This window comes from Triticum aestivum, chromosome 5D (assembly GCF_018294505.1).
Source record: "Triticum aestivum cultivar Chinese Spring chromosome 5D, IWGSC CS RefSeq v2.1, whole genome shotgun sequence".
NCBI lineage: Eukaryota > Viridiplantae > Streptophyta > Magnoliopsida > Poales > Poaceae > Triticum > Triticum aestivum.
The window spans coordinates 261,418,376-261,430,885 of NC_057808.1; the positions used below are offsets into that span (position 1 = coordinate 261,418,376).

The 12,510-nt window shown below is 44.2% G+C and overlaps 1 protein-coding gene across 1 annotated transcript; it reads left to right on the forward strand.

The window, feature by feature from the left end:
- The first annotated feature begins 231 nt into the window (after positions 1-231).
- Positions 232-7,980, forward strand: LOC123120672 (hydroxypyruvate reductase). The gene is made up of 10 exons (XM_044540661.1): positions 232-458; positions 2,967-3,100; positions 3,790-3,934; positions 4,035-4,162; positions 4,914-4,985; positions 5,072-5,186; positions 5,267-5,370; positions 5,480-5,521; positions 6,880-7,092; positions 7,745-7,980. The coding sequence occupies exons 1-10, from the start codon at positions 344-346 to the stop codon at positions 7,811-7,813; spliced, it is 1,137 nt and encodes a 378-aa protein (XP_044396596.1). The 5' UTR covers positions 232-343; the 3' UTR covers positions 7,814-7,980.
- The last annotated feature ends 4,530 nt before the right edge of the window (positions 7,981-12,510 follow it).

Genomic DNA, 12,510 nt, shown 5'->3' on the forward strand with positions numbered 1-12,510 from the left:
GGGGCATACATCGATGTCCATCTGGCTAGGCATTTTTCGCTGTTGGTGAAAAATCAATTGTGAATGAGAAAAATTATATTTACAAATACAGTGCAATAAAATGTTTATTAATGTAAAGGTTGTGTAAAGTGATAATATTATTCGCGCTAATACAAATAGCAAAGTGTATTTAGCTCTGTATAAGCAAAATGTACCTTAACAAATAAAAAACTTAAAATTGCAGGGGTCGGATCTCTCATGTTCAGTGTATTTTCCAACTTTGATGGATCCGCCCCGCAGATAGTGTGACGTCCCCCGTCTCCTCCGCCTAACCAAACCCGCCGCTCTGTTGTCTCTTTCGTATATGGCCGGCGCAAGATCGGCGGCAACCAGACTCACACACTCTTCGCTATTCCTACTGTCTCGCGCCGCCGCAGCGGCTGCGACCCGCCGTACCAATCTCCCCTCCTCCCCGAGAGGTACGGCTGACTCCTCCCCTCTCTCTACCTTCCGCATACTGCATATTTCTTTGGCCTGACCCCTTATGGTTTCGTGGTGTAAATGTAATACTAGCTTGGGTGCCTCCTGATCTTGCACGGTAGATTCGGCGCTTGATTGGCCTGGTTGCTATTCAGCGGCCCTTTTGGGGATGTAGGCTCTTTGGCGGCCCGACGCTATCTGTTCGGGCTTGTTTTGGGAAGTATGGCAAATGAAATGAGGGTGTTGTTGCACAACAATGTAGATAGCTTCTCAATGAATGTTACTCTTAACCTAGTTAATGCCCATCTCCACTTGAAAGTTTCCAGGTTTGCAATTCCATTTGAAATAGCTCAAGTCCTTCCTAACTGAGGATTAGAGGTCGCCTGCTAAAACAAAGCAGAACATTCTTGGAATAAATCTTATTTTTAGAACTTATTAGAATATGAGAGAGCATTTGGTTTCATTGCCAACTACAGTAGCTCAGACTGGCTTTGCTGAGTCTGCCTTTCCTGCACGTTTGGCTGATTGGCTAGGAACGGTTTTTATTTTACGAGATATGTTTGCCGTCAAGAGCGAGCAGAATCAGCTCTCCAGAGCTGACAAGGTTTTTCTTGCCCTCCGATGCTAGCTCGCCCGCAAAATTTTTGTCGTACCAAACACATCTCCTAGCCTGGTAAGGCTATAACAGTTTTTTCTCATCCAAACGTACTCTGAAAGACTGTATTTTTTTTACCAAAGTAATGTACCTGTGAAGTTTAAGTTGTTACAAGCATTTGATTGCAGCCCAGTTCTCAAAAGAGTTTGTGATAGGGTTTCAAAGTTTACCTTTGCCTGGTATTGCAGCCTTGCAGGCAATCGATTAACTTGTGTAGTCTGGGCTATAAACCAACTCCATGGAAGATACTTCATTCAAAATGAGAAACATTTATCTTATGAAACACTTTTGAATTTTTTACCATCAAATATATATATACACAGAATCAGCAATGTTAGTTTCTGTTAAGAAATATGGTGAAGAAAAAATAACAGATCATGCATAAACCATGAATATTCCAATCGATTCATGTCAGTTTCTTGCCTTCAAAGTATCTATATAAAATCTAAATGCTAAAATTAGTCAGTTCAGTTTTTTTGGGAGCTAGTCAGCGCAGACTCATTTGTGTCTTTGTGATCGTAACTTATACCAGCAAGCAACCATTGGTGAAAGTAAGTTTTGAATCTAGATGGAGAGTAGAAGAGTAAGTGAGCAAGTCAAGATATTAGAATCCTGGCAAAGTGAGCATGCCAGAAATTTAGCCAGTCTTAGAGCATCTACAGCCAAGATACGCAAATCCGGGTCCCTATACATCCGCGGTCGCGCCTGGATGCGCCCGCGGATGGTGACCGGGCGGGCCTCAAATTTTCCCATTTGCAACCACAAACCCTATATTTAAAACACCTATACATGCAAAGACATGCACATCGATCATTTTGGATGTTTTAGTCCGTGTTGGGCCGGCGGGGTTGTGTAAACGCCAAAGAATTGTTCGTAAGATTTCCACTATAGAAACATCCGTGTTGGGCCGGCGTGGTTGTTTTTTTTTTTTGTTCCACCTCGCCGCCGGAGGAGTGCCGCGACTGGCTTAAATAGCCGCGTCGGGCAAAAGCGTTAAGCTACTCTCTCTTAATAGGGGCTATCAATGCTCGCTTTGTGAAGGAGCTCATATCCTTCACAAGGCGAACATTGATGGCCACTACTAACAATAAGAACGTTTTTTAAGTATGAGAACTTTTTATTCAATCATTCTCATCAAGCTCCTACGAAAAAATTACGAAAAAGCTAGTCGGACAATGTATCGAATACATAGAGGGCAAGGTGCAGTTCGGTGCAAGTGAAATCGGGTAGGTCGGAGGGGATTTGGTGCAATTTTTGCTGGGGTCGGGTTGTCAAGTCTGACGTGGTGGACGCGCCCGGTCAGCCCCATATCCACCCCATATTTGGGCTGGATATGAGGGGGCCGGTCAGCCCGGGCGTTTGAGGGCCGTTTGAAGCGCCCGTCTGGGTCGGTTTTTTTTTGACCAGGCCGTCCGCCCGGGCGTATGAGGGGGTTTGAGGCGCCCGGCTGTAGATGCTCTTATTGCATTTCACATTTTTCGGTATCTCCTTTGTCCCTCATCAGCCTTCTCTTCGAGTCCTAAATGGCATTTTCTTTTCTTCCCTTTCCCTACTTCCTTGTTGACCTAACTTAGTTGTAGTGTTCATGACTTTACATTCAATGAATATAAGGCAGTATTAGTTATGATGCAGTGTTTGCTGTAATCTTACATAGGAAATTAACTATTTAAACTAGTCATTAGTTACAACTCTTAGGACTATAGTATGTCCATCAGGGAAATATTGCTTTCGTTAGATTTATAGTTCAGTTGATAGATGGTTATAATTTGTATCCTGCAAATTTTCAGCCTCTGACACCACATATTATTTGTTCACATTAGTTTTTTTTGTGTGTGCTTATTTTGCACTGCAGATTATTCAAAGATGGCTAGCTCAGTTGGAGGCAATGGCTACAGTGATGTTACACGGGTGCTATTCTGTGGCCACTATTGGCCTGCTTCTACTATTTATACGAAGGAGTACTTGCAAAACTATCCATTTATTCAGGTTAGTGATGCATGTGAACTTAGTTGATCGTCCTCTAACATTAACTGAAATGTAAAACTTTTCAACTCTATAACGCCAATGCCACATAAATCATTAATTTATCTTCTGTTACCTACCCATACTGAATGGTGAGGCATCTTCAGAACTTCAGATGACTGTTGTTTTAAGTACTATTGGCCATTGTAGCATGACGCTTGACTTTGAGAGGGCACACATGATAAGAATGGATACAGAGCACATACTTTGCTTTCCATGTTCCGGTAAAAGGACTAACAAGCAATCTGGTCAAATAAGGATCATGCAAGGACCCAACGATGATGTTTTGATAATAATGTATGCCATTTGTCAATGCCTCAGTGATACAGGATACACATTTTTATCTTTTGTTCTTGCTGATATAAAATGTAGATCTCAAGAGTTTGGTATTTCTGAAAGCTTTGCAAATTAGTTTGTACTGGTTCCTGGTTTTCTTGTAACATGCGCTGTTATGTGTACCCACCTTGCTTTCTCATTATTATTTCTCCATTTGGAGTGCTGGAAAAAAAAAATCCACAATCCTGATTTTCTTCTTCTGATATCATAGTTGATGATGTGCTTACATTTTAGTCTTGAGAGTATTTTCTGTCTGTGAAATGTGACTGTATACATGTAGGAACTTATGTCTGACCACATTTTAATGCACTTTTCAGGTTGACGAAGTAGGTCTTGAGCACGTACCCGATGTTATTCAAAACTACCATATATGTGTAGTGAAAAATAAATGTATAGATTCAGATATCATTGCCAAAGCAACTAAGATGAAGATTATTATGCAGTATGGTGTTGGTTTAGAAGGTGATTATAAGCCTGGATTAGTGGATCTGGTGTTGACATATTATCTTACATTCTGATTGATCCATAGGTCTTCTTATATGGAGTATGCAATTTTTTATAGGTGTTGACATAAATGCTGCTACAGAACAGAAAATCAAAGTTGCACGGATACCTGGGAGTACTACAGGAAATGCAATTGCTTGCGCAGAAATGGCTATCTATCTAACTCTAGGTGTTCTGCGGAAGCAAGTAAAGTCACATGACTAGCAGTTTTTACCTATTGGAAGTGCTGCTCTCTATATCGTTGAGCTCCTATTGATGAACATTCATCTCATTCTTGTCTCACTACATCCACTCATGTATACAGTACCGAGTTTCTCAGTTCTCATGATAGCACGCCTAATTATGTTGATATTCCTGCACGATCGGTGAAAAATTTATGCAAATATGAAGTAGGCGAGCATATAATATTCTGCGCCACTAGGTCTTTGGTTGTAAAATTACCAGTACTTAAAAAGTGAAGCAAGTGAAGATATAGTATTCTGCAGCACATGAAACATAATGGCTTAAGTACTAAGTTTCAGGTTTGCACTTTGTAGTTGTCATTACATAGGTCTTGAAAATTGAAACGTCATAATGACGCATGGGGATATTGGAAATGACTAGTATTCTAAAACATTCCACCCTGGGATAAAAGGGCCTGCAAGCTGCAGAAATTTGGGAAGAAATACATGATGAGCGTATTAAACATGGTTTCTGTTTCACGTGGATCCTACTTAGTACAATATCCAACAATTTAGGCAATTGGACACTGATTTCGAGCCATGGTTCATCATGTTGCATATATTTGTACAGAATATTCACTCAGTTTTTGTTAAATAAGCTACCTTCGTAGCTGCCATCATTTGGAAGATAAGTTTTTTTAGTTTAATAAATATAAGTTAGCTTCTGTTAGTTGTAATGGAATATTCATGTTTTGGACTTTGGCCATAATTTGCAGAAGGAAATGGATACTGCTGTCATTCAGAAGGACTTGGGCCTTCCAGTTGGAGAAACAATATTCGGGAAAACAGTATGCTTTTCGTGTATGAGTTACTTTTTATCTACTTTCCACAAGAAAAATCCCATTTGAGTAGAAATTTGTATTTACTTTGCTAGATACTTATCCTGGGGTTCGGAGCCATTGGCATGGAAATTGCCAAGAGACTAAGACCATTTGGAGTGAAAATTCTTGCTACAAAAAGAAACTGGTCATCAAATACAGTGTCTTGTGGTAAGTTGCAGGATCATTCCCTTATGAGTGAATTATTAGATGTTGTGTTATCTTCCTCTCTCAAAATATTGCTATTGCAGATCTTGATGGGCTGGTTGACAAGAAAAGTGGTCCAGAAGATATGTACGAACTCGCTCGAGAAGCTGACATAGTTATAACTTGCATGACGTTAAACAATGAATCAGTTAATTCTTCTCTATGTTCATTTATTTAATAAAAAATTCTGCCAGAAATATCTCTATTCGACTTCAGTTGGGCGGTTACTAAGGCACTAAAGCTATAAATATTTATAGGTTGGGATTGTGGATCACAAGTTCCTGTCAGCTTTGAAAAAGGTATGTGTATTTTTCTCCAATATACTTGTCTGCATCGTAGGAGATTTACATCTTATTTCTTAAATCTTCTTCTGAGATTTATTTACTTTACGGAATAAATAAGCCATCATTCTTGATTCATCCTGTAAGAAGAAAATTTGTATCTGAGGAAATGTTAATCTTAGAATAGTGTTGGAGGATCAGATTGTGCTGGTGCATGCATTGGAATAACCATCAGAAAATGGCAAAATGATCCCAGGAGCATATGTTCTTGTTTCAAAGAACACACGTGCTGCTAAAGTTTTCAAAAGGAAAAGATATCAAGAATATTCATAGACGTTTGTGGAATGATACTGTATACATATAGCGCTGTGTGTTCCCCGCAAAAAGGGTGTCGTGTGTGTGCACCACTGCGGACCAAGGTTTTTTCCCAGTGGTAACCGACCAGAAATTTCGCTGACCCCCAAGAAACAGCGCTACCGTTCGATTTTTTTGAAATTTTTTGAATTCAAATGCTAAGACTGTCAAATAGGCTCTGTATGCATATCTTATCACAACTCACTGCCTCGTGTGGTGGTGAGGTCCATAACTTACACCCTTGGAGGTCGTCTTGGGGGATTCTCCTATTGTCCCATCAATGTTTGCAGCTTCTTCAGCTGTAAACGGTGCATAGCAAAATAGTGCAGCAGCGAGGGTTCGAACCCGCACCCCATGCGGAGAAAGGCATGTGTAAGCTGACCAGTGGAATAAGTGAGAGTATGTGTGTGTGCCAGGTTAAAATTACATTTTGTGACGCAAAAAATTTAAATTCAGAATTTTTTTGAATAATTTCAGACAGAATAATTCCAAGATCGGAATTCGGTTCTTCCGGCCCATTAAAAAAAAGGTATCGAAAAAAAAACCTTGCTGCAGAAACACATGTGACAGGCATAACCGACCCCAACTGGCACAAATTATGGGTTGTTTTAACTATTTAAATTAGGAAGATATCTTGTAACCTGGCCCTTAAGCCAGCAGAAATAAGATAATCCTGCTTTTTATTGTTTGGCTCTATGTGAAGAAGACCCTCTTAGAATATATGAATGAAACAAGAAATAATCAGCCTTATGTTCGAGCCTCTCCTCCATTATCAACCTAGCCATACCGAGCTGGCGGTATTATCCATCATGAACTAAGGCTCGTGGCATAGAGTTGATATTTTAGTATTTCTCTCCTTGCAGGCTTGCACACACATAAATGGACATATTTTATGACAAAAACTTAGAGTGCATAATTATTTTGCAATCTACATATAGGATCTGTTTTTGATTTTTGGAAAACTGTGAAATATACGCCTGACAGCAGAACTCCCGTGCTCAATAGCTGCCATGTTCTTGTAGGGATCATATCTCATCAATATTGCCAGAGGACGCCTACTGGACTATACGGCTGTGTTTAATCACCTTGAGTCAGGTCATTTAGGTGGTTTGGGCATTGATGTTGCTTGGACGGAGCCATTCGATCCAGAGGATCCAATTCTGAAATTCCCAAATGTTATTATAACACCACATGTTGCAGGAATCACAGAATACTCTTACAGAACCATGGCAAAGGTTTGCACTTGTTTCTTTGCAATGCACAAAGTTACTTCTCATTTACCAATCATGTATTTGTTGCTAGTAGTTATATCTTGTCTGTTAACTCCTGTAGTTACATTATAATATTTATGTTAAAAGAACTTTTAGATTCAGAAGCGCCACATTTGTTATTTATTTTTGAGCCAACTACGACATTTTAATATCATTAAGTAGCATCAATTACATTACCCTCCAGAATACGTCTGGTGAATCATCTTTCCAAACAAAACTAGCACTAGAATCATATGAGAACTAGTTAGTTTATGAGCTACCTCATTGGCTTCGTGAGCACACTGTTTAAACATCGCAGTGCCAATTTAGATGACCAGCTTTCCTGGCCACAGGCTTGGTAAACTCGTGAACTTGTGATTTTCCTTGTGGATTGTTGCTTCCTTTTTTCGATATCCTAGAATTACTTTGAACTGAAGGACACCTCATTCAACCCCTGCTTAGATAGGCGTGTCATGTGCATTATCATTTCATTCTTAATAAACGAAGTCATCACCATCATCATTAACCGTGTGTATTGTCATTGAAATCCTCGATGTAAAAGAACGAAAATTCGCTGACTTGTGTGACCATTTACCACTTCCTCTCGTACTGAATTTTGATCTGCCTTTGGGTGCAGGTTGTTGGTGATGTCGCTCTCAAGCTTCACGCAGGAGAGCCATTCACCGAAATAGAATTTGTGAACTAGGCAAACTGAGTAGATGGCATTATTGTTGATTTAATTTAAGACGTATTACTAGTGAACAGAATTACCAAATAAAGGCAAATGTTATGGACGATTGCATTACTGGAGAATCATAGGAATTCAACCGGTTTATTTGATGTATAAAGCATTGTTGTCTGTCTGATTGCAAACATGTGAAGCGTTAGCAGCAAATTTCTGCATCTCTGTTGCATACAATCAACATTGTTAGAATGCCATGTTTGCTTCAAGGCCACTGAGAACCTGAAACAGTTTTGATGGTGGCCGCTGGGGTTTCGGAGTGAAAATTCTTTTTTTTAAAGGGGAAGTGAAAATTCCTTGGATGGATGGATCCGGCAATGAAGACCCAACACACACACACGCGCGTTGCAGTTGCTATCTCTGAAGCAACACTATATCCTCTTTGGTGGGTGAATTTAGCAAAGGAGGCAGGACGATGTTCTTTCCAAAACGCGTAAAAAAATGTTTTTTCCGTAAAGTTGTTATATAATCCTGGAGTCTTTTTTAGATTAAATCCAGCCATTGCTTTATTAGATTAGATTAGATCGGCAACAGATTACGCTCTGACCGAAGAATTCTAGTCAGGAACCCAGGAATTATAGCAAAACACATGCATATATCAGTACCAAGAGCTTCTTTAACACATAGGTGCGCCACCCAATTTGCCTCATGTTGAGTCCAAAGAACTTTGAAACCCTGGAAAGAACCACACATGGCACATCTGTTTGATGTCCTTCAGGATCTGAACTCCATCACTCCGAATAGCTTTGTCATCATTCCATAACTCGACTAAGGAGAAGCAATCTGATGGAACTATGATATTTTGAAGGGTTAGGTAGGGCACATCTAGATGTGCCCTAGTTATTGCACATTTAAGTCACTCAATCAAGCATAAGAAGAAAAAGAAAAAGGAAAAAAAAATATCCACACGAATCTCCGTGTAAGATCAATGACTTATGACTTAGATGTGCAATACTTATGGCACATCTAGATGTGCTTTAGCAAAACTGTATTTTAAACACCTCATTTGATTGTTGCCTCAAATCCATCCCGGCATGCAAAGAAGCTTGGCGGGTTCATCATGGTCGGCCGATTAGCTGCTTGCTAGCTTCGCGGATAAGGAAACTTTAGTTCCTGTGGCTCATGGCTGGCCGACGAGCTTGCTGCTGGACACGAGGAAGGCATGTGGTGGGAAACGGGCACCGACAATCATTTAGACTTGGTTAAAATAGGGTTTAGTTCAAATATGTCGAAATGGGCGCCGCTTTTATTTAAAAATTATCTAAGTTTGATTGAAAATCGTTCGGTTTGTATAAATTTGCATCAAGTTTGTTTATTTTTGTTAAATTGGTTTTCCAGCTCGCGCACCATTGTCTTCCGACTGGTCTTCATCTGTCCGTGGTGTCCAGTTTGGGGGTTAGTGTTGGAGATGCCCTAAAATCCAAACACACCCTAATTCTGACGAGATGGCCCCACCTGCCAAAGACAAGCAGGACTCGTCTCTTTTGCCCCTCCAAGTTTCGCGTTCCCCTCTGCCTGCCGCTTGTGGGGTAAGGCCAACTCCAACGCACGACCCCAAACGGACGTCTGGTTCGTCCGTTTGCGGCAGGAAAATGGACACGGCCGTCTGCTTGCGGTGGTGCGGCCATCGGTGCGCCCAACCGGCACGCCTCGTCCCAAACCGTCTAGGGTTGTGGACTTCGATTTTTGCCCTAAAAAAGAAAATAAACTTGCAAATAATACGAGAACATAAATATAAACATAAACGTCCAAACGTCCATAGTACCAAAGTTTAACGCATGTCTCAATTAAATTAAAACTTAATAGAAGACATAAAAAGACTAGATAAAGTCCCGTCGCTGGTGGCAGCCGTCGTCTTCAGGAGTCGTCGTCCTACTCGTCGTCGTCGCTGGTGAGGTCGACGTAGGGCGGTGTCTGCCAAAAGTGGGCTAGCGGCCCCTGCCAGACCTGGCGCGCCGGCGGCGCCTGCACCACCTCCTCCCGTGGCTCCTGCTCGTGCTCTGGTGACCGCGGCGGCGTGGCTGACCATGGGCCAACACCCACTGAGTCAGCCATCTCCGGCGCTGTGCACGACCAGCTCCACCTCTGGCCCACCAGACGAGGGTTCCACGTGGCGATGGGCGGCTCCTCCACCATCTCCTCTGGCACCTCCTCCCTGACATCGACGTCCATCTCCGGGATGGCCATGTCGCCGGCCATAGAGAGGGCCAGCGGGGTTTCCAGGCCATCCCATTGTCGCTCATCGTGCGTGTTCATGGAGTCCTCCATGACACGCCTCATGAGACGTGCCTCCTCCTCCTCGGTCATGGGCGGCGGTGGTGGCGGGGATGGGGACGAAGATGGCGACGACGTGATGTCGCGCACACGATGACGACCGCGCGTTTGCGGCGGACTGTCAGCACGAGCCAACCACGGGCGGCGATGGCTCGGAGGACGACTGGCAAGAAAAGATCACCGCCGCAGGTCGTGCTTGTCGCGGAGCCACGTATCCCGCCGTGGCGAATCCATGGCATACCTTGCATCCTCCAGCAGATCCGGTGGCAGGCGGGCGCGGCATCAGTTGATCCGTGCAGCGGGCACGGCCACACATGGGCATTGTTAGGATGGGCACGCGGTCAGTGGAGAGATGTCAGTTGTTCGGCAGGTGGACATCTCCCCATGGTAATGGCGTCCTAGTCTCCCAGTAGCGCCGGCAGACATCGACGTGGATGTACGGCCTGTCGCGCTGCCCGGCCACCGCCGGCATGATCTGGAAAGCTGGCGGAGCAGGTGGTGCGGGCAGAGATGGTGGTGCGAGCGGCGCGGAACTGCTGGAGCGGTGTCGGCCAGAGGAGCTGACCTCGTGGTCGTGCTTCCCCTTGCTGATCCAAGGCCAACCCATGGCACCAGCTGAGAGGTGGGCGATTGGGGGTGCGGCGGCGCTGGCTAGGGTTTGCTCCCGTCAGGGCTCGAGGAGATAGGCTGGTCAGGAAGTGAAAGCTGTGGACTGTCTGGTCCACGGCTTCCACATTAAGAAGGACGACGACCCTCCGCCCGTGTGAATGACGGCTAGGGCCCGCCGCGCGTGCGCATTAATTTTAGGCGATGGAGGTAGGTGGACGGCAGCCATGCGTCCCCGAGACGGGAGATGAGCAAGCGCGTGCCCGTCCGTGCGGCGTCCGTGTGGACGCAAATCGGGCGCATGTTTGCGCCGGAAATGGGGCAGGCCGGATGCCAAACGGACATAAAATGCGGATGCGGCCGTGCGTTGGGCCGAGCCATCCGTTCATTTTGGCCCAAACAAACAAGCGCGGACAGGATGGGATTGCGTGTTGGAATTGCCCTAAACCCTAGCCCCAGCTCTGACCAGCAGGCGGCGCCGCAGAGACATCTCCAGCAGGCACCGCTTGGACACGGTGAACTCATCCTCCTCACGCTTCGCCGCTGCACTCTCTGCCCAGGCCCTCACTGTCAGGCCTGCAGTATACTGAAGATACACCTTCAGTTAACTGTATCGTATCGGAAAATACCTCTTCAGTTATCGGACGATCCTGGTAGCTCCTCAAGGTTACTTTCGTCGCTAGCCGTTCGATGCTACTTACCGTTAAAACACTTGTCACTGTCTTGACAATTACCATGTGAGCGGGTAACTGGTTCACCTATAAAGCGGCCAGGTTGTGGCTTAGCTGGTTTGAGATTTTCCCCAGTTCGCCCAATGGCAGAAACCTAAACATATACGGCGACGCCGATAGTTCAATATACTACCTAGATCGGGACCTTTTTCCTGCGATTTCTCTATGATTTCTTTCCGCACCAAAGATCATAGCTAGGACCTGACAAATTGGTAATCAGAGCAAGGTTTCCTCGGCCACAATTTTTTTCTATCCAGAGAGTGATTAGTCCCACCCGATTCCCTCCCTATGAGTCGATTCGGGCCGATCTGAGCCAGGGCGGCGTTGCTGGCGTCAATCTGTACCAGGGCGGTGTTGGTGGCAATGATCTGTACCAGGGCGGCGCAGGTGGCGGTGAATTGTTCAGTTGAAACCAGTAGCGCAGAGTGGTTGCCTGAGATCCCTTCTCCAGCGGTAAAATCCCATGTACATAGCTGGTTCGTGCAGTTTTGGTGGCGTGGATCGAGTAGGCGGAAGGATCTAAGCAGAGAGCCTGGTTACCGAAATCATTTCGGCAGTAAAATTCCTTCTTTCTTCCTCAGATCAAGGTGATGGGGCGTGCTAAGACGATCGACAAGGCCGATCTACAGGAGGTCTTGTCTCTGCGTGATGATTTTGGTCTATTGCAGAGAGATAATGTTGGGCTCCGAATAGATGTGTCCAGGTTGCAGGAAGATGTGCAATCTATCTGCTCCAAGCAAGGAGAAATATCTTTGCAGGTGTGCAGTGTTGAAAAAGCAGTGTTGGAACTGGGCAAGCAACTCTCTGCTATGAACATGGCGTTGACATCAATTGTAGCCCCGTCAAGTTCTGCAAATCAAGGAGCAAGACAGACTGAACCTGATACATTGTTGAAATCTCCAACACTTCAACAAGAGGAAGTACCTAGGCAGCACATTAGAAGAGACCAGCTTAGGCAGCAACTAGAAGCTGAAAAAGAGAAAACCAGACAGTTGGAAGAATTACAGATGCAGAATTTGCCACCCATCAGAACTAGCAGAACTGTTGTTC